This window comes from Primulina eburnea, chromosome 2 (assembly GCF_022965805.1).
Source record: "Primulina eburnea isolate SZY01 chromosome 2, ASM2296580v1, whole genome shotgun sequence".
In the NCBI taxonomy this organism is placed as follows: domain Eukaryota; kingdom Viridiplantae; phylum Streptophyta; class Magnoliopsida; order Lamiales; family Gesneriaceae; genus Primulina; species Primulina eburnea.
In genome coordinates this window covers 2,985,213-3,011,377 of record NC_133102.1, presented here as the reverse complement: position 1 = coordinate 3,011,377, position 26,165 = coordinate 2,985,213, and the positions used below count along the sequence as shown (strand labels likewise).

The following is a 26,165-nucleotide window of genomic DNA, read 5'->3' as shown; positions in this document are numbered from 1 at the left end:
TATTTTACTACGTACGTACAATTTCAGAAAGCTTTGATAATATTCCTAAAGAAATCCGTGGGCAGATTCGAAATTACGATGGTTTCTCTAATTGAATCTCTAAGGGTTCCGTTTTTTTTTTAGTGGCCGCGCCTTAGCAGCGTGCATGCTTTCGGTACAAAATTTTCTCACAGCTTTGTTTAATTCACTCGACGAAGTAAAAAACTTGCTTCCTTTAATTTCCTTTATAAGCGTAGTCCTTTTCATATTCCTTGTTTGCTCATTCCTCCAACTTCGAGCCCAAACGATAATTCAATATTTTCAGACATGTATACAGTATACTTGAATTTGATTCGTTTCCGAGGCTACGTATAGTATACATTTAAGAAATATTTATCTACGATTTAAATAAGAAGTATGAACTGCGTGCACATGTTGTCACACAGCTTGTGTTCGCTCTAGTTCTCTCTTTACTGCAGCATGAAGCTAAGTTGTATATAACTTTACACCATTCCTTTTTTTTCCATCTTCTTTTACCCTCCAAACATCATCATTACAGCCACCTTCACACGACCCATTTCTTGAATTCTGATACTGATCACTTTGGTAATTTCAGTTTCCAAACCAAAATCAAGGATATATCTCTATAAATGCATAACATTCTGAATCCCGAGATAATTTCACACTGAAACTTAGAGACCAAAAACTTTTTCTCGAGTTATGGAGGAAACTTCGGAATCTGCAGCATTGACCGAAACGAAAAAGATTGTGAACCCACGTGTGGAGATTGACACTTCTCCGCCGTTCGAGTCGGTGAAGGAGGCGGTGGACCGATTCGGCGGCAGCGGTCCATGGATACCGAATCATCTGCTCCGTTTAGCTGCCGATCCTGTTAGTTAATACATTTTGATGATCCCATGTTTGTTTTTTTTTTATAATGACCTCATTATTTATGTTAGAGGGAATAATTTTTAGCTTGTTTGACTTGCTTCATGGTTTTTTGATAATTTAATTAAAAATTAGCATCTGTTTGTAATATTGTATAATTTATTTTTAAGTTTCACCGTTCGATTATTTTGTTTTATTTTGTTTTGTTTTTTAAACACTTATTATGGCTAAAGATTATAAAGGTTGTTTGCAGCATGACTCCGAGGACTTTGACGTGAATATCATCGGGGAACAAGCAGCGCAGCTGGAGAAAGATCTGATAATCAAAGAACAAGAAACACTCGATGTCTTAAAACAGCTCGAAGCAGCGAAAAGATTCGTCTCAGGTTTAAAACTTAATTTTATGCCTGAATTGTCTTCATTTTTTGCCAGCCCTGATCTGAATTTGTCAAGAAATGTGATTCATTATGCAAATGAAAATCTAAGTCCGTCTCCTCAGCGGTCAACTGGTTCCATGTTTTTGGAGTTAGATCGAGCTAAACTGAACCTAAACAAAACATCTATCGATCTTGCTCTGATTCAAGAATCCGTAGAGTCTTTGAACAAGAAAATGAGGAAAGACAAGAGTTTACTCGAGAGAACGGTTAAAATTCAGGTGCCCGATTCGGAAGGAGCCTTGTTTAGCAGAAACACGTTGGAGAATTACACCCATACTGCTACGGAACCGAAGCGGGTCGACTTCGAAACCGAGCAGTTCAAGAAAATGACAGAAGCTTCGAGGTATGAAGTCATGAAGGCAATGGCAGAGATAGAACGTACAAAAAACAGTATAAAAATGGCAGAGATGAGGCTAAATGCAGCCAAGAAAATGGAGGAAGCTGCTAAAGCGATTGAAGCCATTGCAATTTATGAAAAAAACACCGAGAATTCATCAGATGCGTTGGATCACACTAATAGGATCACCCTGTCGTGTGAAGAGTATCGTTTGCTTACTCAAAAAGCGCAACAAGTCGATCAGGATATATGCAAGACTAAATTCATTGATTCAAACACAACTCAAAGAAAGAATGGAGCTGATAATCAGTCTGGAATGACAGTATCGGAGAAATTAAAGGAAACGAAACAAGAAAACAAGCTGTCCCGAGCGCTGGATTTAGGCAACCGTGTAGAGGGCTCGGTGGAAGAAAGTCGTCACTCAAAGTTTAAGTTCAGAAATTCGCGTAACTCGGGTCATAGGAATACCCAGGCTAGACACGAGAATGGGTCCAATGGAACTACTTCAATGGGTGACATATTAGGGAGGAGAGTAATGTTGCAGGATAATATAATTGTAGGAAACCATGTGGAGACTCATATCGGAAGGGAGCATGCTTCTTTGAGCCATATGTTGCGGGAGCAAAGTCGACTCATTTTACATCCAGGTGAAACGACAGGAGACGGGAACTTGGAAAAGTCATACGTCGTGCAAAGGAAGAAGTTTGGTTTCATTCAAGTGCCACTTTCCATTAAGAAAACCAAGAAGAGAACTCAGCCAGCTTGAATGTGTAGGTGATTCAGATTCGATTACAGTCGATTGGTATTAATTGTTGGCCTTTTACATTGTTTGTTTTGATTCTATCAGGCATTGTGTGATCATATCAACCCTTTTATGAGTTTGGAGTGCCTTTTCTTTAAGCAATAATCCCCAGTGATCTCACATTTAATATCTCATATTAGTGCACTTATGCTTTCTTATTTCAAAATAAAGATTAGCATATTGAATAAAGAATGAAGATTTGGAGTATTGTTTTTAATAAAACATGGGTATATTGTTCTGTGATCTTATCCATCTGTATAAATTAAATCACACCAACTTTAATAATAAGAAAAGTAAACCCATTCATAAAGTGTGTAAAATTGTACAAAATCAAATAAACAAGCACTTGCAATTTATTTGGAACTGTGCTAGCTGATTTGACAATTGACAGGATTAAAGGCAACAGAGTTTATGATAAATTAAGCAACTGATTTTGCTCTCTTTATCGAATTAATTCCTTTGTTTGGCCCCCATTCGTATTACATCATCCTCTCTTTTCATGTCAATTCCACTCGAATCCCCGAAACACCCCCTTCACCAAATTGGATTCGTCCTTCATGAAAGACTATTTTAGACATTTAGTTTGCCTCATGGTAGAGCTTTTTGTGAAGAAGGCAACAGCACCACGACACGCGTCTGTCCAAATTATAAAGCACGACTATACGTTCTGACAGCTCCGATGCGCTTTTTCATTCTTTAAAATTAAAGCGCACAATACTTTTTACGTTCTTGAAAAGTTTTCGATTTAGTTAATTATCTAGTAAACATGTAAAATCTTATATATATACTAGTTACGTGATGTATGTGTGTACGGTTTTTTTTATCATTATTGATGGACTAAAATGAAATTCGATAAATTATAGAAAGACTGAATTGATATTTGAATTGTTGAAATAAAAAAAAATAAAAATAAAACGTGTGTGTTGAATTTTTTTTTTTAAAAAAAACATAAAACAAAATGTAATATTAGTATATAACTAAAACTAAAACGCAAACATGACTTGCGAATAGCCTACGCCGAAGCGCATATTAGCATCCTTCACAGCGGAGACAAATTTCATCCCGCCTATAAGTAATTTATCCCAAAATGGGGCGCCATTTATGAACAACACATAAAAGCTACAGGATCTTTGAAACTATACTTTTCACTTTCAATGGCGCACCCCAGAAAAAGGGTATATGGAATTCGCCGTGGCGCAGACGGCAGCGCTTTCCTAAAGTGGTCGGTTTCTTTTTTTCTCAGTATTCTCCTAACTTTAAAAATCAAATAAATTGGACTGTGGTTTGAATGTATTTGTGCATGGAGAAAGTTTACGTGTGTGGAAATATGATATAACACGCAGTGAAAATTGTGGCCTTTCCGTTGCTATTGCTTTGGCTGACATGCATGACTGTGGAATCAAGAAAAATGTGACGAAGAAACTGAAAAGTAGCTGTGAGGATGTAGAGTTTATGGGGCAGAGGATTCAAGATCAACCCAGATCAGCTTTTCATTTTTTCATGTATGTGTTTTCCTCGATATATGTCATCTTGTTGCGTTAATTAGGTTCTTGTTCTCACTTGTGAGAATAACATTCTAAGCTGCCCTTAGCTCAAACTGTAGGGGTGCCAGTGCCATGGCTTGTGTGATAGTATTTTGGGCGATTCTTTATGAGAACGTATGATCTGAACTAAGTTTGCTTATTATGTGTAATAATGTTGTCCTAATTCCTAGTATGTAGAAAGATAAAACTTTCAGAAATTGATATAAAAAAAACGTAACTTTAAGTACAGTTGCTCTTATTTTCACTTGACTAGATTTGTCCTGTGCGCTTTCTTACTACGTGAGGGACACAGTGTAGTGAAATTTTCTTGTTGGTGGTTGTGAAATTTCCATCACAATGTGATTGACAATATGTATGCTAGGTTCAAGATATGGGTGGATCGAGTGGCGATCACCTCCATTAAATGAACAAAATTGAAAACTCAGCTTTATTTTTTTGAAATCTATGTTTTACTTCCCCAAGTACCTCGAACAGCCCCCGTGGTGCCCGGTTTCGCCTTTTTTGACCTTATCTTTGTGTTTGCCCCTGATTGCTGAAACCGTATGTGCGCACGTGTCTGTGATACTTTTGCTGAAACCGTCTGTGCGCACCTGTCTGTGTATACCTTTGCTGATTCAAAGAAATGTGATAGGTTGGGGATACATTTAACTCAGATACAAGGTGGTGTCTTTTGCATTGTACATCAGTTCATTTATCCTTCTCGATTGATCTAATTGTTAGCTCGCATGGATAAAATGACATCTCTACACCATATATTTAAAACTATAGGGATGAATTTATGAAAGATTTCGAGGAGGGAAACAAAGTTGAAATACACAAGAAAGGATATGAGAAATGGACAAAAATGACAAAAAAGGTACTAGATTTGTGCGCGTATGTCCTTTTGGTACATCAAATTTTATTCATTAATGACAACTAATATATTTGATTACATTTGATTTGTTGGTTTTGCAGGAGAGGGAACCTTTTGTTCTTGTGGCTGATAAACTAAACTCGGATTATGTCAAACTTTTGATCTTGGAGGAAAGCGAGATACAAGTGGTAGTGTATCAATTTTAGTTACGGCTTTCTAAAATTCAAGTTAATGACTATACTCTGATCATCAAGTATATAATGGGAAAAACTCTACGGAAGTGGATGAAAATATATTTTCATGTATAAGTTTTAAGACAGACAGTATACGAGGGGAGGGTTGCATTTTCTTAATATAATAATAAACAGTTGTTAATAATTGAAAAGGGACAACTTTTTTTTTATATTGAGGTCATGGTATGAGTCTTTCATTTGTCATTCTCATTTTTGTAGGTGGATGATGAAGCGGATTCGGCCGAGGTTGGGAAATATGATCCGGTCAGATCATTTTCCTCCATTTTTATCTTAACTTCGTCTCTAATTTTATTATGTCTATTGATCGAAGGATTTTTTGTTTGGTTATAGAACTACATGAACTCTGAGATGTACTATGACTCTGATAGCTCTGGAGGGTCGGGATCGATAGGATCTGAGAAATATGGGAGCTTTGATTCAGAAGATTTGTATGCCTCTTTTCCTACCATTTCTTTCACATTTCTATTCACAACATCGTTGATGTAGTCAAGTATTTGATGATCATGGTTGCTTACTATCCATCTCATGTGATAGAGGATGATCTAGACTGGATGGATTGGTAACAGATCTGCTGTATAAGAATTTCATGCTTTACAAATGATTGCAAATGTCAATATTAATGTGGACCTTCCTCTCTTGAACCAGGTTTCAAGCGCGACCTTGGCTAAGTCAGCCTGAAAACTAAAGACTCAAAACTCTGGGTTAGAAAGTTAGCTATTGCTAATAAATCGGAGGCAAGTCATTTTGGCTATGGTAAATATCTTTTATGCTCCGAGTCGATCCATTTTCCGCTATGTTCGATGAATTTCAAAGGGTTTTTGCCAGGTTCAGCTCAGTCGGGATTCTTGTTTATTGGGATGTAAAATTTTGGTTTTGTTTCGGTCGTACCATGTCTCAATGTATTGAGCATCGGCCAAAAATAGCCGGTTGGTTGGCGGTATATAATGTTAGACATGAAAAAATCTATTGTCTTGCTTGTAATTTTCAAGAATGGCTACTTTGTCCTCTTATAAATTACTACTATCTCATTAATTTGAAGCATTAGGATTTGTCATATATGAAGAGCCAAATTATTATCAAATCTTCAAAACTTAGTGCACTTTAAATTTCTTTAGCATATAATCATGAAAATTTGCCAATTCTGACTTGAATTCGACTTACTTGCGCTGCCATGGTCGTCCGACTCCCCACGAAACTCTAAAATAAACAGTATGCTCACATAATTTGGTCAGATAAATTATATCATATAATTGAATAACAAATGATGGAAATCTAATCAATTCGAGCCATTGAAGGCCTAGTTAATTAATAAAGAAGTGTAGGGACTATTGAATTTCCGGTCCATACAAAAAACATAAAAGGCCCAATTAATAAAAAAAGGCCCAACAAAGAAAGAATGAAGCCCATCCCGCAAACTAATATCTCCTTTTTAACACGACTCTCGCCGTAGCTCGTGTCTGGTAAAATGGAGAATGCTCTGAGCTTTGCACGTTCCCCTCTTCCTCCTCTCTCTCCGACGCTGTTTCACCCTCGTTTACCAGCTACACTCGGATTATTGGTTCTCTTCTGCCCATAAATTTTTTCTTATTAATATTGTTCTCTCTTTTTTTTTAGAAGTTTATTTATCGCCTTATCAACTCTTCAAAATCTGTCTGAAGAGAGATTGAACCGCTCAAACTCAGAGCATGGAGATAGTACTATGTTTGCAAGAAACGTTTTTGGGTCGAATGATAATGGGTCGCTCCATGGGTTTTCGAGCCCGCCCAAAAAAAAATTCATGGAAGAGGTGCTCTTTTTATTCTTCCGTTTTCTCTGTTATTTTTTATGTTTATTTATTTTGTCTTCATGCTAGGTTTGTGTCATTTATAGTTTATTGCTCTTCTTCTGTATTTTTTGGTGGGTTTTTATTCTTATCTCTAGGGTGTTAGAGATTTTTGAAAATTTTTGATTTATGTGCTTTTACTCTCGGTTAAAGCCTTCTAAACACTCGATTCTAAGCATTCCACGCTCTCTCGATAGACTGGTGTATATTTTTTTATGAGGTGTGTATGTTTAGGGACTTCAATCTTTCTATTTATAATCGTTTTTTCATACCATCGATGAGTGTATCGATGAGTGTATCGGGAGCCGAGAGAAGAAGAAACGTGTATGTATCTCAAGTTTCTAAAGTTGAGCACGTTTGTCCGTCGCCAATTACAACACGGTATTTCTTTTAACATGTGTCATTTTTCTTACATAGGGAACTAGTGTAGTAAGTTTGGATGACTTGCTTTGGTTTGGAAAGAATTTAGCTTGTTTAAGGTATCAGAGTGCTGACTACTTGTTGTTTTCATGTTCATTCAAGTACAGAACTGTACTTATGCCATTTTTTTAAAAAGTTACTTTCAAGTGTATATAATTCCTAAAAGTTGTATTTTCAGGTTCATTCAACAATCACCTCCTTTTTCTTGTGACAACAGCGCCAGATACTAAAACAGTAATTATAGCCCATTGCATATGGGGAAATATATTCATGTTTTTGACTGCTGATTGCTGAATCTACGCCTGTACTGTTTAAACTACTCTTTTACATAAACTTGGAGGATGTTTAAAGCTGAAGGAGATTGATACTGAACCATTGTGGATTGCTGGTTTTCACCAGTGTTTCACTTTCCAGCGGATTATCTCTTTGATTGTTCTTCTAAATTCTAACTTTATATGAAAACTTTTGCATGTGCCTTTCAAGGAACTAGCATTGTCGTCGTTTAAATTATTGTCTTAACAGGACGCGTTGCCTTTTATCAAATTGCTTACGCTAGGCTTCTCTTTTACGATTTTCCTTTCAAATTAGCTGTTCCTGATAGAATGTAACTGCTTCTCCACCATATGGTTGTGCCCTTCAATATCACAAAAATGAAACCTCAACTTGTAAAATAAAATAACTAATAGACGAAATGGCCGTGTTTTTATTAGATAATCATATTATCCTTGTGTTCTGATTGCTCAATGCCCAAACAATTCTTCTGTATCAATGTAGTCTGGCCTTCTAATTAACAAATCTTGTATTACATGCAAATGCTAGAGCTTTGAAGTTGGATGCCTGGGAAAAACTTGCGTCTGAGGAAGGTAAGTTACTTGTTCCGAAAAAAATAATGATACCCTTGTGTTTGAGTATTGGTTACAATAGTTGAGACCAACTAACATAGTAAGATACTTATATATCTGCACTATCAAAAATTGATTTAGTATACTCAATCTAAATTTCTTTTCTTTATTCTGGAATTCATAAACAAATGAATTGAGAAGTTCCCTCAATGTTTTTGCATCCCAAGGTTTCATTTCAAGGTACATGCATAAAAAATGGTCTTTGCACTAGAGCAGATAAAATATTCGCATTATTGTCATAGAGACTATTTTTTGTGGCCTCGATATTTTATCTTAGTCACTTGCATAGATTGACCACTTCTGTCTGTACTCTGTAGCATAGCTAGGAAGCAGAGACTTGTCATACGCTTGAGATTCCTCGAAATTGGGTTGATGGTATGGGTGGGTTATTGTGCAGGAAAGGAAATTCCTAGAGATGATAGTGTGCAAAGAGTTTTGCATTATGCAGGTGCTGATCATGTTCTGCGCAAGGTTTGGGAATCCCTGGTGGTTTTACATACTTTCAAGTTGCATCCACTTCTTCTAAAAGTTCATGAACCTAACTGCCTAATATCCTATCCTTGTTTGCTTGGTGGACTGGAAATTGAAGAAGTTTTTTGCAGTTTGTATATGTATATCGGAGACTTTTTTATGGATAAAATAATAATACCATGTTTCCATTTTTTGGGATGTATCATCGACATCAAGCTTAACCCTCTATAAGCTTCACACATTTTGACTTTTTAGCTTTGTAGCATATGTTTTGATGTCTGACATAATTTTAGGTTTTGCTTTGGGGCATGGCCGAGGCTGATTTGGATAGACTGAAGTTGAGACTCTCGGAGTTGTACTATCACAAGCTTGTGGAAGTAAGATTTTTCAGTAAAATGTCATGTGAATTTTGTTTTCCTATGTTGCAGTAACTAATATTGCAATGTTTTCTGTAGCTCTCAGTACCAATTGAAGGGCTAAAAGAGTGGTTAGATGCTATAGCTACATCTCGCATTCCATGTGCTGTTGTATCAAGTCTTGATGGTTGAGGCTCTAGAGCGAATGGGTTTGAAGAAGTTTTTTCAGGTTGCTATCTCTCTCTCTCACTCTACGAACGTTATGGTGTTTTTTAGACACTGAGAGCTTCAGTTTACTACTATCTTAATGTATCTATTATAACAATATTTGTAGGAATAAAGATCCTTTTTTCTTATTATTTTCCCAATAACAATATACAGTCCAATTTATAGTTGATGGGATATCATCAAGCAAGGAAACAAAATAACAAACTAAGGAAACAGAATAACTAAAATCTAATCAAATCCTAACTTAAATCTAATCAAATCTCTAAATCTAATCAAATCTGAATAATAACTATTATTCTTCCACACTCCCCCTCAAGCTGGGTTGTATATGTTATGCAAACCAAGCTTGGAGTTTAATTCATTGAAAGCAGTTCTTGGAAGAGCTTTGGTGAGAATATCTGCAAGCTGCTGTTGTGTTGGGACATAACTGAGTTGAACAATTCCATTGTTCACCTTCTCTGATATGAAATGTCTATCAATCTCAATATGTTTAGTTCTGTCATGATGAACAGGATTCTTGGCTTTACTGATGGCAGCTTGACTATCACAAAACATCTTTACTTTGTCTTGTATCTGAACCGTGAGCTCTTTTAACAGCCTTTGAAGCCACATTCCTTCACAAATTCCTAATGCCAAGGCACGGTATTCTGATTCAGCACTACTGCGAGAAATAATAGCTTGCTTTTTGCTTCTCCATGTCACTAGGTTACCCCAAACATATGAACAATAACCAGTGATTGATCTTCTATCTGTTAGTTCTCCTGCCCAACTTGCATCAGTGTAGATTTCCACATCCCGATTTTTAAACTTTCTAAATAGAAGACCGTGTCCTGGAGTCATCTTCAGGTATTTCAAAATTCGAATCACTGCTTCCATTTGATCCTCATTTGGATTGTTCATGTGTTGACTGACTACACTGACCGAGTACGCAATGTCAGGTCTAGTATGAGATAGATAGATGAGCTTACCAACTAGTCTCTGATACCTTCCTTTATCCACAAGGCTGCTGTCCGCATTTCTGATCATCTTCTTATTTGGATCCATAGGTGTGTCAACAGGTTTGCATCCAAGTAAACCTGTTTCGGTCAACAAGTCTAGTATATATTTTCTCTGGGATATTATAATTCCTTCTTTGGACCGAGCCACTTCCATTCCTAGAAAATACTTCATGTTCCCAAGGTCCTTGATATCAAACTCCGCTGCCAACATATTTTTGAGACTGATAATTTCCTCTGAGTCATCTCCTGTCAGTATGATATCATCAACATATACTATGAGAATTGCAATTTTCCCTCCTGGTTTGCCTTTTACGAACAATGTATGATCGGCCTGACACTGGTGATATTCATTAGCGATCACAACCTTAGCAAACCTATCAAACCAAGCTCGGGGTGACTGCTTCAGGCCATACAAAGACTTTTTAAGTTTACATACTAACCTGCTGTTTGGCTTGGTTTCCATTCCTGGAGGGATGGTCATATAAACTTCTTCTTCTAAATCCCCATTCAGGAAGGCATTTTTTACATCAAGTTGGTGAAGAGGCCAATCCAGATTCACTGCGAGAGAGAGTAAAACTCGAACTGTGTTGAGTTTGGCAACTGGAGCAAATGTCTCCTGGTAGTCAATCCCATATGACTGAGTGAAACCTTTGGCCACAAGTCTAGCCTTGAATCTTTCAACACTGCCATCAGCTTTGTATTTTACTGTGAATACCCACTTACAACCAACGGGATTCTTGCCATGTGGCAGTTCTACAAGAGTCCATGTATTGTTCATTTCCAAAGTCTTAAACTCCTCTTCAACTGCCTTCTTCCATGCTGGAATCCTTAGAGCTTCTTGTACAGAATTCGGCGTTTGTATGCTATCAAGAGTTGAAATAAATGTTCTGTATGTAGGTAGCAGCTTCCCATATGCAACATGCTTCTCAATAGGATGATTAGTGCACCCTCTAACACCTTTCCGGTGGGCGATTGGCTGATCTAAATCATCAGTCATATAATCATCATGGGCAGGAGAGTCTGGTGCTGGTGACTGAGAATTCTGAGTTGGAATGATGTCCTGTATATGCTCGATGGATTTTCTCCTTCTATAGACACGTAGTTCGGAGTTGTGAGTTTCGACTTGTGGTTGTTTTAAATCAAGTGGATCAGTTTCAGTAGTAGGGGCAGTCAAGGTTGGAACAATTCCAGGCTCGGGCAGATACACAAGATCGGGTATTTGTTGGGCTGGTAGATCATTGATATCTAGAAAAGGATCCGAAGTTTGGGTTTCCCCTTGGAAGTTGGATTTGGAGAAGTAGGGCTGATGTTCAAAGAATGTTACATTCATGGTGTTGTATACTCTTCGAGTGATTGGAGAGTAACACTTGTAACCTTTTTGGTTGGAGGAGTATCCAATAAATATACATTTTAGAGATCTTGGATCGAATTTAGTGCGATGATGTTGGTGAATGTGAACAAAGGAAGAACATCCAAAAACTTTGAGTGGTAGATCTGAAGGACTGAATGTGAGGATAAGCATTGAGGAGTGTCTTACGAGGAGTTTGAAATTTTAAGACCCGGCTTGGCATCCTATTGATGAGGTACCTAGAAGTAAGGATGGCCTCTCCCCATAAATATTTAGGGACATTGTTGGTGAACATGATCGCACGGGCAACTTCGAGTAAGTGTCTATTTTTCCTTTCTGCTACTCCATTTTGTTGTGGGGTATCCACACAAGAACTTATGTGAATGATGCCGTGTTTGGAAAAATAAGATCCAAGGACAGAGTTGAAGTAATCCTTAGCATTATCAGTCTTAAGAACTTTGATCTTGCTCTGGAATTGGGTGGATATCATGGAGTGAAAGGTTTGGAAGATCATGGATGTTTCTGATTTTTCCTTCATAAGAAAGGTCCAAGTAATTCTTGTGTGATCATCTATGAATGTAACAAACCACCTAGCCCCATTAATATTCTTGATGCGTGCGGGTCCCCAGATATCACTATGAATTATAGAGAACGGAGATGAGAGTTTGTGTTGTAAGCTCGGATAGACACTTCTTGTATGTTTAGCAAGTTGACAAAATTCACATTGGTAAACGCTTGAACTTTTATTAATGAATAGATGGGGAAACAATTTTCCTATATAATCAAAGTTAGGATGACCAAGGCGAAGATGCCATAACATAACTTGGCTTTCAATAGACGCTAAGTTTGAAAACGACACAGAATTTGGAAAACACTTGACTGAATTTGATGTAGGATCATGGCTCAGTGAGTGAACTTGTCTACTGAGGAGATTATTTTCTTTGAGCAAATACAGGCCATCATGTATCTCAGCACTGCCAATCACCTTCCCCGAATCCACTGCCTGAAACTCACAAAAATTGGAATAGAACTTAGTCACACAGTTAAGATCCCGCGTAAGACGGCTGATAGAGATCAAATTACAATTCAATTTTGGAACATAAAGAACACAAGAGAGTTGAATGTCCTTTGTCAAATGAATTGATCCTATTCCTGCCACAGGTGATACGGAGCCATCAGCTATTCGGACTCCAGAATTATTCGAGCACGGCCGATAATTTTTTAGGAGGCTGGAGTCTCCAGTCATGTGATCTGAGGCCTCTGAGTCGATTATCCATGGCTGTAAGGATTTATTTTTGACAATATGAGCGTAGGACATGATACCTTGGTGTGCAAGAAGCACCGTGTGTGACTCGGCAGGTGCGTGGGATGGTTGTTCGGGGCTCGATGTTTGATTTAGCATTCTCTGCAACGCCTCCATTTGCTCTCTAGTGAAAGGACTACCCTCGGTACTAATCTCTGTGGTGGTGGCATTATTTGCACGGGTTTCTTTCTCAACCCGAGTGTTGGATGGCTTCCAATCTACTGGTTTGCCGTGTGATTTCCAGCAAGTAGCCTTGACATGGCCCAGTTTCTTGCAATGTTCACACCAGGGCCGTCCCTTGCCAAACCTATTGGGTTGAGAGGAATTGTGAGTGAATAAAGCCGAGCCTTCCACTCCGGGTTTACTTTCTGTTAACATCAACCTTTTCCTACTTTCTTCTCTCCTGACTTCTGCAAAAGCCTCTCTAAGGTTCGGAAATGGCTTGATCCCCATGACTCTCCCCCTGACTTCATCTAGGTCTCTATTTAGGCCAAGGAGAAATCGAACTGTCCTCTTCTGCTCAACAATCTTCTTATACAATGCAGAATCATCAGCGCACCTCCAAGAATGTACTTCGTATAGGTCTAGTTGCAACCAGTAGTGTGTGAGAGTGTTATAGTATTAAGTAACGTTCATATCCCCTTGTTTAAGATCGTACAATTTCGTCTCAACCTCAAGTAGTTCAGAGGTATTTTCTGTGCTTGAGTATGTTTGGAGTGCTGCTTCCCATATGTCCTTGGCTGTTTTGTGAAGTAGGAAACTTTCTCCAACTTCAGTGATCATGGAATTTATCAGCCAGGACATAACAAGGTGATCATCTATCTTCCAATATCGGTGTTTGGGATCCGTAGTTAGTGGAGACGCGGTTTCTCCCGTGAGATGTCCATCTTTCCCTCTACCGCAAATATACATGAACACAGATTGTGACCATTGAAGATAATTCTGGCCACGGAGTTTGTGGTTTGTAACAATATTAGAAGAGAAGTCAGGGATGGAGGAGATTGGGGAATTGACTTTGAGGGAATTGACTTCCGAGGAAGAGGCATTTGATGTCATGCCATAGTTAGTGCCGTATTTAGTCATGCGTATGGCTGAACGGATGAGGGCTGCCGTAAGAATGAAAAAGAGGCGGCTAGGGACAACTTCTGCCGGACGAATAAGAAAGAAAAGAGGCGGCTAGGGTACCGAGTTCGGCTCTGATACCATGTAGGAATAAACATCCTTTTTTCTTATTATTTTCCCAATATCAATATACAGTCCAATTTATAGTTGATGGGATATCATCAAGCAAGGAAACAGAATAACAAAGTAAGGAAACAGGATAACTAAAATCTAATCAAATCCTAAATTAAATCTAATCAAATCTCTAAATCTAATCAAATCTGAATAATAACTATTATTCTTCCACAATATTAATATTTGAATAAACTTCAAATTTTTTTTTTCTGCTTTACTTTCTGCGAGCGTAATCATGGTTTTATTTCTTGTGTATTCCGCCTTGGGATTCATTGCAGCAAGGAGCCCAAATACTTATTTGGAACCCTATCTTAATTCAAAAGCTTCGGTGAATTTGGAACCATACATCACCTATGTATGGCAGTTACTTTTTTTCATTTCCAGTCAGGGAATTTCTCTCACATGTGGACCTGACAATCTCTTCCTTCACAAGTCAACACTCACATTACCTGCCTCTTTTGATGTAACTTCCTCTCTGACCAAACTCTGCTGCTGTAAAGATATGTTTGGCACCTACTGTTTGATACCAATGGAAAAAGTAAGAGAAAGTTGTGCATGCTTGATATGCAAATGCCTTTGCCTAGGAAATATCACGGGAGGGGTGTCATAAGATGATGATTGGCTTCTTGGCTTGGTTCTAGTTCCATTTACCTTGGATCTTGCGTACTCTTCTCCATTTCGACGTTATTATATTAAACATCCTGGAAATCATGAAATTATGTTTGAAACTTGTTATGCAGCTTGTCGAAACCCTCCAAATGTGTTGCGTTTGAGGATGATCCCAGAGGAATAACTGCAGCTCACAATTGTACGATGATGGCTGTAGCTTTGATTGGTGCTCATCCAGCGTATGTGTTGTGTAATTTAATTTCAATTTGACTTAATGCTCGGATGCCAACAAATGAGTTTCTGCGAATATGGTTTTTTCTACCTTCTCTTGGTTTTGCTTTGATCAAGATTCCCATGACTCGGAAGATTTTTTCATTTTCCGCATCAAAGTCATGCCAATATTATATACGTACTCTGGAGACATGAAAACTTGATGTTCTGAAAAAAATTGCAGGTATGATCTGGGGCAGGCAGATTTGGCGGTTGCGAGCTTCAATGAGCTTTCTGTGATTAATCTACGTAGATTGTTTGCTCACATAGGGTCGACTTTCATGGATTTGCAGAAACAGGTGATAGACAAAGCTCCTTCAAAAAGAAAGCTTCGTGTTGACACCATCTTTTGAACTTCTAACCTCTTTTTTGAGACTCTGTCCATGTGTAATTAAGACCCGGATATGTTGTAAAATACTTACTTTATATATGAATTTTCTCTCTTCTTATTACACACGCAAGACATCATTAAAGTGCTAACTCTACTAAATCTCTAAATAAAATGTTTAGTGCCATAAAAAAATAATCTCTAACATTATATATATATATATATATATATATTTCATCCTGAAAAGAGTCTTGTGAAGAAGTTCCCTGAGTTGGATTTCTCCAAGCAAGCAACATGCACATATTTGCCAAATTTGTCAACTTGTCTGGCTTCACCTCTGGTGTCTTTCTTGCACACTTTGCATGTCTTGTCCACCCATCCCTCTTCCACATATTTTCCTTCCACTAGTATCAGTCAAAATTTTCGATTAAAAAGACGAGTGACAATAAATTCTCCCACCATTTTTTATTTTGTAAAATTAACATATATTTCAATGAGTAAATACTAAACAGCCACATTAAACATAAATATTATCGATAACATAAGATTTAACGTGACAACTTACCCTCTACATACGATTTGAAGAAATCCTTGTATGTACCACCAATCTTCCTCCTCAGAGCTCCATACTACAGCAAACCAAAATCACTTAAAGTAATGACAATTATAAAATTTTCAAAAAAATAAATATTGGTCCAAAAAATGCATAGTAAACCTGTTCCCTTGACATCTTGTCCCCTGATTTAGTCGCCTTTCTAGCTTCATCAAGCAGCTGAGCATCCTCTTCAGATCTCACCTGCGAGAAATCTAAAGCTTCTGTCACACTTTCGAATAGGTTTTGTTTCCTCTTCCCTGGTTCTTGATTGTCATCAATATTCCCATTTTTTGCGCAAGTTACGGCAACTCCGAGTCTTGATTTTCTGCCATAACCGTGCTTGAAGTACCTTTGTGCGGTGTTCGCGGGAGGAAGAAGAAGACCATGTTGTGAAGGCGAAAGGGGAAGAGCTTTGAGTCCCATCTTTTTCCTTTTTTTTCCTCCCTCCGAATGTTGTAAAATTTCAGAGATTCTCGAAGGAAAAAAATGTGGGCTGGTTATGGGGAATGCGTGAATGGGGTTTATATTGGTGGCTTGGACTATTGTTTTCTGGTCTAAGATTGCATGGCTTCCACATACAATTCCTAATGGTTCAGAAGAGAAAACGTGGCCCTTGGCTGGCTACTACAAACACCGCTATTTGAATATATTTTTAATTCATAAGCACTTTGCATGTGGTGGGTGAATTTACAATAATTTTTAATCAAGGACCATTTTGGGAGAAAAAATATTTCTTTTTTGTCTACAAATTCTTCACACACACACATATCTAATCTAACATATCTAACATACATATAAATATAAGAGTTCTAATTGTGAATTTTATAATATACCCTTATTCATTTAAGTTAATAAATTAAATCAATGGTTTTTTTAATGGGTTCCTTTAGTAATTTATTGTACATCGTAAATGACTTTTGATATTAATGCATATAGAATTTATCAATTTACCAATGGTTTTTTTTTTGTTACTACTAAAATTGGTTGTTAAAATGAGTTGATTTTTTCATGGTTGCTAATGAATATTTAATGTTTTTATCTTATCTTTTATCTTACATATATACATACATCACTTTTATAACAAGTTGATGTTTAAATATGAAATAAGAAGCGTCATATTTTTTATTTAAATATATCATTTTATTTTTGTGACCCTATTTTTTCTTTATATATATTTTTTTAATGTTTGCATTTGTTTTTATGCTTATTATTTTTATTTAACATTATTGGAAATATTATATGCATAGAAAATTTAAATCATATGTCTACATTATTGTGTCTACACGTGTTTGCAAATTTAGAATGAATATTCATAGTTCGTTTTCCGTGAAATGGGTCAATTCTACCCGTATTTATAATAATTAATATTTTTGTCATAAAAAATAATACTTTTTCATTAGTGAATCAAATAGGAGATTCGTCTTATAAAATGACTTGTGAGGCTCTCTCACAAAATTTTTTATGTTATCTAATTTATATATCTATTTTATTTAGCAAAATTACAATTGATATTTAATTTGCTAAATATTTAGTAGTGATTTTATTTTAACATTATTACGCTAATTTAGTTAATTAAGATAATTTTATTTGACAATATTTTGTTTATGTTTAATCCTTTCAAGTACATCGTGATTTTGGTTTCGATAAAATTTACTATTATGTTATTTTTATTGTTTTCCCATTGTGAATTATATTTGGATGAAAATTTATATTTTTTAATTTGAGAGAGTTGTCATTGTGTTATAATCACATGGATTGAAAGTGTCATATGAATAAGTGAATATATATGATTTATTGTCATAATATATTTTCATTTTTTGTGTTTTATATATATTTAGATTGATAAATACTCATAAACAATATGTTATTCGATTTTAAACATTATCTAAATCTCTTATTAGTTATCTACGTACATCGCACGTATACATTCCTAATATATATATATATATATATATATATATATATATATATATATATATATATAGTGAGTCTTATGTGAGACCGTCTCACGGGTCATAATCCATGAGACGGGTCAACCCTACCCATATTCACAATAAAAAGTAATACTCTTAGCATAAAAAGTAATACTTTTTCATGGGTGACCCAAATAAGAGATCCGTCTCACAAATACGACCCGTGAGACCGGTCTCACACAAGTTTTTGCCATATATATATATATATATATATATATATCTGTGTGGGTCTTTGGGACAAAATGGTTCTTGAAACAAACTTCAGCACAATGTGAGGCCCTTTAACCAGAAAACCGTGATTAACATTATTTTCACCGACCATAAATTTCAACGCCAAAAATACAGGTGATAATCGCTTCACAAACAAATCTCTCATAGAAGAGTATTTTCATAGCCATAAATAAAGAAAGTATCATAAACTGGAGCATTTCCAAGCAAACAAAAAAGATTCGGTTGCGTGTGACGGACACAAATTTTTTTATTTCCTCTCTTTACTGATACATATCTTAAAAACTGCAGCAATCCAAACAATTTCCTAATCATGATCATGGGGACTCTTTATCGTAAACTTCACTAGCATATTTCCAGTTGATGACTTTCCATATGTTCTTTAGGTAGTCTGGTCTCACGTTTTTGTACTGCACACACATGAAACAAGAAAACACCAGTCATGTTAGAACTTGCTATACGATGAGCTCAGGCCTCATAGAAGCAAGGAACTAGTACAACAAACGATAGCAGAATTAGAGCTCATTCACAGCATGAATATTTCAGATTCGTTAGCTCTATCTCACAAGTCAGGTTGATCTAGTAACGCTATTAAAGAAGCATGTAAATGTCGGTAGAAGTAATACCTGCAAATAGTATGCATGCTCCCATACATCAATCCCGAGCAGGGGAACCAAACTTGGTCCTTTAGTAACCAGTGGGTCCTGCAACAGAAATTGGATGACATAAAAGTCCTGATGATGGAACTCAAATTTTCGAAATCTTCAGAAGTGCTAGGATATCAAGTCCCAATATAGAAGGGCTCAAACAAAATATGAGTGATCCATACACAACTAAGCTGATCACAGCACATTCAACATCTCGAATCATTGTCATCCTTTGTACCGGAAGTCAGCTATAATCTAACAGGAGGAAATTTTTTAGAAAGTTCTAATAGAAAAATAAATTACCTTCTAAAGATTTGGATTGCTAACATATCATCAAATACATAATATAACATGATTGCTTTATTATATACAAAACTGGGATACGATCAACATGAAAGGAGTACATTATTTAAAAAAAATAATCAAACACTACTTTATACGTCCCACATAAAAAACTGGATGTGAAGACAATGCAAATGACCGACTCCCACCTGATTTGAAGTGGTTTCAATAACGAGACGCTTCAATTCTTTGTCCGCAGCAAGCCACTGCAAATATATCAATGAAGTAAAATCAAGTAAAAGAAAGCTAACGAGAGATTAATTTACAGAGGAGAAAAACGTATATCCCAGAGACCAACATGGTCATATAAAATATAAAAAACACTCACCACCCATCCAGAACCCTGCAATGCAGCACCTTCTGCGTTCATCTTTTGAATTAGAGCTTCCAACGAGCCAAAGTTACTGTCAATAGTGGAACCTAAAGAACCCTTAGGAGGTTCACCACCACCTTCCTGCAAAGAGATTTCGGCGTCTAGATAATTTTTTTTAACCTCACCCAATTTCGCACAACAGTAAATTAATAACCAACTCAAAGCGCAGACTTACTCGAACAGGTGCAAGGTTCTTCCAGAAGATTGAGTGATTAACGTGACCTATCAAATAAATAACAGAGCAGTAAAGAAGGAAATTCATATCTAGATTTAGCAGGAAAATGTATCAAGACCTCACATTTATGTTACGCAGAAAATGGATTATAACTAGTTTCATCTAAATTATCCAGACCTCCAATTCAATTCCACGAAACAAGACCACAGTCATAACAAATGCCCGTGGTTCATGCGCCACCCCACCACAACGATAGCACACACACACCAAGTTTGAAAAAAAATATGAATTTCAACATAAAATCAGTACCTCCGCCATTGAACTTAATGGCACTCTGCAACTTAACTACGGTCGAGGCGTCTCCCTTCGAAACGGCAGCATCGAGCTGTTCGAGGGCTTTATTGTAATTCGTTATATAAGTCTGGTGGTGCTTCTGGTGATGGAGCTGCATGATCTCGCCGCTGATGGCGGGCTCCAGTGCATCATAATCGTAGGATAGATCGGGAAGCGAAAACGTCTGCAGACTGCGAAACCCAAGAGGTGCGTTCCTTGGGGTACATCTGGTGAGGGATCGAAGCGCCATTGCTGACCAGGTGTTTGAAAGAAGTTGCGAACCGTAAATTGGATGAAATGATTCCTTTTGAGTTGCAGTGAGGGGAGCACATTTATTTAGGCTGATTGGATTTTTCTACATCAAACCGTTCCAACAGCCGAATTGGGACCGAAGAGGCGGCGGTTTAGCTGATTGGACTTTCCAAAAGTATAGCACTGCATTGTGGTGTACGTGTTCTTGATAAATCATTTTTTTTACAAAAAATTTATTTTTAATAAATAAATGATTGATTAAGATTAGATAACAAAATACTCCTGTTTTTTGGATTAATTTAATATAATGTATCATTTTAAACCCAAAATTCCATATCAACCCGTGACGTCGAACCTTTAGAAGCCAAAAAGAGGGGCCTCACGAGGACAAATATGGCTACTGAACGGCGTATACCATAGTTTTTGCATCTGTTTCCACCACACATCGATGATAATGGATAGATGGAGCTGCCATATTATCCCCTTATTTGATAGCATACATTCCGACAATAACCCCCTAACGTCAACATTGATTAACGTTGATCAAACCAAGAGGGAATGCACTCCAATTCGATATAGTTCTATCAGACCTAGAAACAAGAACTCCAAGTGCAATTAGCCCCAGCGATAATCCCTGCAAGTGACATTCGTTTCCCTACAAACACAACTTTCGATCCACACATCCAACATACCACAACAAAGGTATCCTATGCCCAAATTCAACAACCCAACAAAAATAAAATCCCTACTAAAGGTTGCCAACAGGGGTCGAATCAAAGTAAGATTCCAATACTTCCTCATCCGCTTAGAGTACCAAAGCGTACGGGAGCAGTACTCAGAAGTCGTAGCATACAAGTTATATCGTTAAATTTACTTGCACAGAGAAGAAAACGCAACAATGAAAACCCAATTATCATGATAGTGATAAATTTATCGACAAAGACTTATTTCGAGCTCGTTTATATTTTCTTTTCTATACAGTTAGAGCAAACATCAAAACGAGTCGTTTTTAAAATATTAAATTCTTTATAAATCAGAGAATTCAGATTACCTCGATCTTTCGAAATTTTCAAACAACAAATCATTCACGACTTCACATATATTATTCTATCATCTTCAAACTCGATACTGCTTCTAATTTCTCAGTTGCAGTTCTGAAGAAACTAGATTTAATTTACTTCTGGAGCAATTCATTGGCTTTGTTCAACCAGACATCGTATATTTCATCCGAGAACAGCACAAAGTGAACCTGAAACAATAGTATAAATTTTACAAGGATTAAGGTAAAATGACAAGAAAAAAAAATGCAACGTATTCAAAGGATAAATCGTGACAAATTGGAAAATTTTAAGGTGGAAAAGGAGTTACCCCAAAGATGATCAGAAAGAAAATATTCAGATTATGGTTGAAGAATTTAGTAATATTTGGAGCATTCAAGGTTCAAGGAATGCAGTAGAGATTGCATGAGATCTAATCAAAGATATACAGCAGAAAATAACTTGATGATCACTGTCAAAAATAAGATTATGACTGGATATTTCAGGTAATTGGGGCGAGTTATGACTGGATATTTCAGATAATTGGGGAGAATAAAATTAAACTAAATAGAGCATAACAAAGAGTGAAGGAAATGGGAGTGTGTCACGATCACACACCGGCTCCAAAAGATATCAAAAAATGACTGACAAATTTCACAGTCTTCCTCACCTCAAAGAATAATCTTTTAGGTCTCTCAGAGTTGAGGTCTATCATATATCTCGTCGAGAACCGATATAAAAAATATAGAAAAAGGCCTGACCATCAAGTCAATATCTTGATATTGCAACTCATATTCACATTATAGCATGGATTAACGTGCATCGCTGAATGATAGAATGTTTAGATTCCAGGAGTCTCAGGATAAAGTTGGTATGGCAACGTAGAGTCAAACGAGATGAACGAACTGATGTGAAAAAAACATATGAAAGAAGAAAAGAAAAGTAGCTTTAACTTGATGTAATTTCAACTTTCAGATGGTTGCCATCGACAAGTAGCTTTAACATGAAACAAATAAAAATCAAAGAACAATCAATTAATCGCATATATATTTTATGATCCGAGTCTGCCTTCTGGGATCTAGGTTATATGACTACATCCCTTCAGGATGTAATATATTATGATGATTTGATCAACCAAAAAGCGATTACCTCTTTGAAGTCATTTTCCAATTCCTTGACCGTAGAGACGGCCACAGTGGCAGCTTCTTCATAAGGATATCTGAAATGACAGGACTACACCTTAGCTAGATGGGTGATTCCAAACTATCTATCAACGATACTAGTTCATTTGTTGTGAGGGACAAGGGATGGGAACAGTATGTACGAGTGAAATCAGAAATTTTCAAAATTACAGGAGAAAATTATGCCTGATTCATATGTAGGCGATAAAAATATGGGTATGAAAAAATATGGCTTTAACACAGATTGGTTGTGATTAAATATTTAACCTAATGTGCACGTTACTTTTGCATCACGTAGAAACTTTTCTGCGTAACCTAATTTATAATAATTAATAAAAAAAATTATATGTTAAATAAAATATTGGATTTGAATTCTCATTTTAAAAGTTTTAAAAACTAAATATAAGTCATAATTAATTTCTTAACACCATTTTGATTTAATAAATCAAATGAAATATTAACCATCAGAAACCAAAATGAAATATTAACCATCAGTATACTATGGAATATGTATAATACATGTTTTAAACAAGTAAAATGAGAACTAAAATAATTTTCTTCTAGTTCAAAGCACACAGAAAAAATGTAAATTTTCCCAAATATGAGTACATATGCATGTTAGACGCATATTATATGGATTTCTGCTAATAAAGAGCTGAACTTTTTATAGCTTATGAAAAGGTCACGATGCAAGAGTAATACCCGTACACCCCACATGAAATAGCGGGAAATGCAACAAATTGAATGTTGTTCTCTTTAGCAACACGTACACTGTTTCTGTTAACAAGTCCCACGTAAGCAAGGAAAAACACAACTGTTAGCATGTAATAACAAGTGAGACATCATACGAAGAAGACTTGCAGCAACCTGAACTGCGTACCAACCTATATGCATTTTTTAAAGAGACTTGTGGGTTTTTATCGGTTTCGTATATGGGTCCAACTGTGTGAATAACATGAGAAGCTGGTAACCGAAAGCCTCTGCACATTTCAAAATTTCAGCATCCATATATTTCATCATATGATTAGATGAGACTATGCAGGCAATATCCAACTTAGTGTACTAATAAGCTTTAAGGAGGACAATATACGGTGTAATCCTCGCTTCGCCTGTTGGGCAGCGGACTCCGTGTCTTACTTCTGGAACATCGTAGCAAGCTGCTCGTAACTCTGGACCAGCAGCTCGGTGTATGGCTTCAAGAAGAGAGATGAAATGAGAAGCATGGATTGATCCAGTAAATATTAGCACTCTTGAATTTATTACCTCCATCAGCACCACCACCTCCGAGCATCCGTTCATTGGCTGGATTGACCTATAAAAATACCAGTTCGCTCAAAAGCTCGATCTTTTTTTCAACCAGGCGTGGTTAAAATGACAAGGGATCAAGGACTAGTTGTACGTATCATCTTCTACCATAGACACCATTAATTCTCAATGAAAAAATAATAACTAAAAAGTCTATCAAAAACTAAAATATTTCTGTTCAACCACTCCAAAATGAATCATAAACTCGAGCAACAGTATGAAAGCATTAATAGGAAGAGATTACAGCTCCAAAATTATCTCAATCACCACTAAGGTTGTGCGCTCACAGACGACGTTCAATTCAAAACCTAAATCAAATATTCCATAGTCTCTTTTGACAAGAAAATTAAAACTTCAAAGGATCTTAGCACATCTTCGTCAAATCCCTTCGCGTACGTACAAGGAAAAAAAATTAAACAGAGAAATAGATGACTACAATGGCGTCGGAGGAACCGTCGACCGACCACCGTGTGAGGTCGCCTTTCAGAATTTTGAGCACACTCGACGCTGACAGCTGGAATTCCACTCCGCCGCTCGACATCGTTGGAAACCTAGCTGAAATGACTGGCCGTAGCAGTGTGTTCAGCGCCATTTACACCTTGAACTGAATTTAGTAACCGACCCGGATTTGATTTTTAAAATCGAATTGTATAAAAAAAAATTATATAATATCATTGAAAAAGATAGTGTACTTTAAAATATGTAAAATATACCATGAGAAAAATTATAGGTACCATATTTTCCTTTATTTTGTAATATATTATAGATTAAATAAAAGTAATCTGTAGGAAAAAAAAGGTTTAATTTTTTATTTGAAAAAAAGGTTTGATTTGAATATATAAATTAAAATAATATAATTGACTAAATCTTAAATTCACGTATTACTTCTTTGTACATTAATAAGATAGAGTATGATATATTTCAAATAACATTATTATTGAGTGATCTTAAAATCTATCATAATTGATGTGAAATACTATATAAATACATGAAATGTATTTTAAATTTATGATTTTATTTTCTAAGCAACACAAATATATTTGAACTTTATATATTTCAAACTCGTCGATCCAAACGCAATTTAGTTGATAAACAAAGTATTAATTATATTTTTTTATTTTTACCAGATAAATATAATTGAGTGAGTCTCATGTGAGACCGTCTCACAGATCATAATCTGTGAGACGGGTCAACCCTACCCATATCACAATAAAAAATAATACTTTTAGCATAAAAAGTAATAATTTTTCATGGACGACCCAAACAAGTTATCTGTCTCACAAATACGATCCGTGAGATCGTCTCACACAAGTTTTTACCAATATAATTTTAAATCCAAATTAACGGATGGAAATCAATTTTTACTTTTTAGTATGAATACGATTGATAGAAGGTAAAAACTTGTGTGAGACGGTCTCACGAGTCGTATTTTGTGAGACATATCTCCTATTTGCGTCATCCATGAAAAAATAGTACTTTTTATTGTGAATATCGGTAAGATGGACCCTTCTCACATATCAAGATTCGCAAGACCGTCCTACAAGATACTCATTCTTATTCCAAAAGGTGAAATCGCTCACCCTGGGCGCCCCTCACACCCTGCCCGACGGGTATGTGAGAGGAGGTAAATCATGGTAACCTGACCAACCAGCAGTGGCTAGACCCGTGCTCACCGCGCACAAACAAGATACTCATTCTTGATAGAATATGCTGATGTTATACAAAGAAAAACTATTTTCATTGTGGTTTTAGTATAAATGATAATTAATGTACACAACACGGTAAAAAGTTATTGTAAGATTAAGATGTTATCAAATGATTAATTTTTTAAAAAGAGAGAATCATCATCTTATTAAATTATTATCTTTATAATAAGCCCATGTAATTAAATTCATTAAATATAATTAAAACAGTAAAATAAATATATCCAAAAACAAAGAGTTCGCAGCACTCAAATTCATAATTAAGAATTAAGAAGAAATAGAATAGAGAGAAAAAGTTGAAATTGGGCCTACTTCCTAATTCTCACTGGGCCTCTGCTTGCTTAACTACATTCGATTCATCAATGCGATAGGGGAACTGGGGATACTTGACTTTTGATGATAACCCATCCATCATTTCTTTAGAACAAAAAAAAAAAACCACCCATCATTAATATCTATAAAAATAAATAATACGACGTGTTCGAGTAGGTGACCGTTTAATCGATGATAATTTTGTTTGATCTCTGCCAACATTTTATTAGACGAGTCTGTCACATATATGTTGTTGCGTTAGCTTAGGAGCTAGAGATTTTATCAGCATAAAAATAAATAAATAACAAGACTTGGAAAACAAAA

The 26,165-nt window shown here is 36.2% G+C and overlaps 4 protein-coding genes across 4 annotated transcripts; 1 reads left to right on the top strand and 3 right to left on the bottom strand.

Moving 5' to 3' along the window:
• Positions 1 to 257: 257 nt before the first annotated feature.
• LOC140823992 (WEB family protein At2g40480-like) lies at positions 258 to 15,509 on the top strand. Its single transcript, XM_073185596.1, has 13 exons — positions 258 to 870; positions 1,121 to 2,401; positions 3,529 to 3,665; positions 3,787 to 3,945; positions 4,756 to 4,843; positions 4,942 to 5,028; positions 5,293 to 5,337; positions 5,425 to 5,522; positions 5,740 to 7,297; positions 8,156 to 8,199; positions 8,636 to 9,086; positions 9,165 to 9,294; positions 14,457 to 15,509. The coding sequence occupies exons 1-9, from the start codon at positions 700 to 702 to the stop codon at positions 5,777 to 5,779; spliced, it is 2,106 nt and encodes a 701-aa protein (XP_073041697.1). The 5' UTR covers positions 258 to 699; the 3' UTR covers positions 5,780 to 7,297; positions 8,156 to 8,199; positions 8,636 to 9,086; positions 9,165 to 9,294; positions 14,457 to 15,509.
• On the bottom strand, positions 15,463 to 16,504 carry LOC140819793 (uncharacterized). The gene is made up of 3 exons (XM_073180023.1): positions 16,101 to 16,504; positions 15,951 to 16,014; positions 15,463 to 15,789 (listed from the first exon to the last, which is right to left on the bottom strand). Exons 1-3 carry the CDS (start codon positions 16,401 to 16,403, stop codon positions 15,620 to 15,622), a joined length of 537 nt encoding a protein of 178 aa, XP_073036124.1. The 5' UTR covers positions 16,404 to 16,504; the 3' UTR covers positions 15,463 to 15,619.
• Positions 16,505 to 18,309: 1,805 nt separating this feature from the next.
• LOC140819766 (superoxide dismutase [Mn], mitochondrial-like) lies at positions 18,310 to 20,488 on the bottom strand. Its single transcript, XM_073179967.1, has 6 exons — positions 20,028 to 20,488; positions 19,719 to 19,765; positions 19,499 to 19,624; positions 19,320 to 19,376; positions 18,808 to 18,885; positions 18,310 to 18,591 (listed from the first exon to the last, which is right to left on the bottom strand). The coding sequence occupies exons 1-6, from the start codon at positions 20,299 to 20,301 to the stop codon at positions 18,499 to 18,501; spliced, it is 675 nt and encodes a 224-aa protein (XP_073036068.1). The 5' UTR covers positions 20,302 to 20,488; the 3' UTR covers positions 18,310 to 18,498.
• A 796-nt stretch (positions 20,489 to 21,284) lies between these two features.
• LOC140819792 (uncharacterized) lies at positions 21,285 to 24,479 on the bottom strand. The gene is made up of 7 exons (XM_073180009.1): positions 24,263 to 24,479; positions 23,785 to 23,833; positions 23,612 to 23,714; positions 23,406 to 23,501; positions 23,224 to 23,298; positions 22,490 to 22,559; positions 21,285 to 21,552 (listed from the first exon to the last, which is right to left on the bottom strand). Exons 1-7 carry the CDS (start codon positions 24,416 to 24,418, stop codon positions 21,478 to 21,480), a joined length of 624 nt encoding a protein of 207 aa, XP_073036110.1. The 5' UTR covers positions 24,419 to 24,479; the 3' UTR covers positions 21,285 to 21,477.
• Positions 24,480 to 26,165: the final 1,686 nt, after the last annotated feature.

What these genes read in the sequence shown, in the direction of transcription:
- LOC140819792 (XM_073180009.1), bottom strand. Translation starts at nt 24,418, where the DNA reads ATGGCGCTGAACACACTGCTACGGCCAGTCATTTCAGCTAGGTTTCCA. An exon ending in AGGTGGTGGTGCTGATGGAG is followed by an intron (nt 23,715 to 23,784) that starts GTAATAAATTCA and finishes CTCTTCTTGAAG; the next exon opens with CCATACACCGAGCTGCTGGT. An exon ending in ATTTCATGTGGGGTGTACGG is followed by an intron (nt 22,560 to 23,223) that starts GTATTACTCTTG and finishes CTGTCATTTCAG; the next exon opens with ATATCCTTATGAAGAAGCTG.
- LOC140819793 (XM_073180023.1), bottom strand. Translation starts at nt 16,403, where the DNA reads ATGGGACTCAAAGCTCTTCCCCTTTCGCCTTCACAACATGGTCTTCTT. An exon ending in ACAAGATGTCAAGGGAACAG is followed by an intron (nt 16,015 to 16,100) that starts GTTTACTATGCA and finishes GGTTTGCTGTAG; the next exon opens with TATGGAGCTCTGAGGAGGAA. An exon ending in CTTCAAATCGTATGTAGAGG is followed by an intron (nt 15,790 to 15,950) that starts GTAAGTTGTCAC and finishes GACTGATACTAG; the next exon opens with TGGAAGGAAAATATGTGGAA.
- LOC140819766 (XM_073179967.1), bottom strand. Translation starts at nt 20,301, where the DNA reads ATGGCGCTTCGATCCCTCACCAGATGTACCCCAAGGAACGCACCTCTT. An exon ending in CATTAAGTTCAATGGCGGAG is followed by an intron (nt 19,766 to 20,027) that starts GTACTGATTTTA and finishes TTTATTTGATAG; the next exon opens with GTCACGTTAATCACTCAATC. An exon ending in TTGAAACCACTTCAAATCAG is followed by an intron (nt 18,886 to 19,319) that starts GTGGGAGTCGGT and finishes TTTCTGTTGCAG; the next exon opens with GACCCACTGGTTACTAAAGG.
- LOC140823992 (XM_073185596.1), top strand. Translation starts at nt 700, where the DNA reads ATGGAGGAAACTTCGGAATCTGCAGCATTGACCGAAACGAAAAAGATT. An exon ending in TCCGTTTAGCTGCCGATCCT is followed by an intron (nt 871 to 1,120) that starts GTTAGTTAATAC and finishes GGTTGTTTGCAG; the next exon opens with CATGACTCCGAGGACTTTGA. An exon ending in GGCAGCGCTTTCCTAAAGTG is followed by an intron (nt 3,666 to 3,786) that starts GTCGGTTTCTTT and finishes TATAACACGCAG; the next exon opens with TGAAAATTGTGGCCTTTCCG.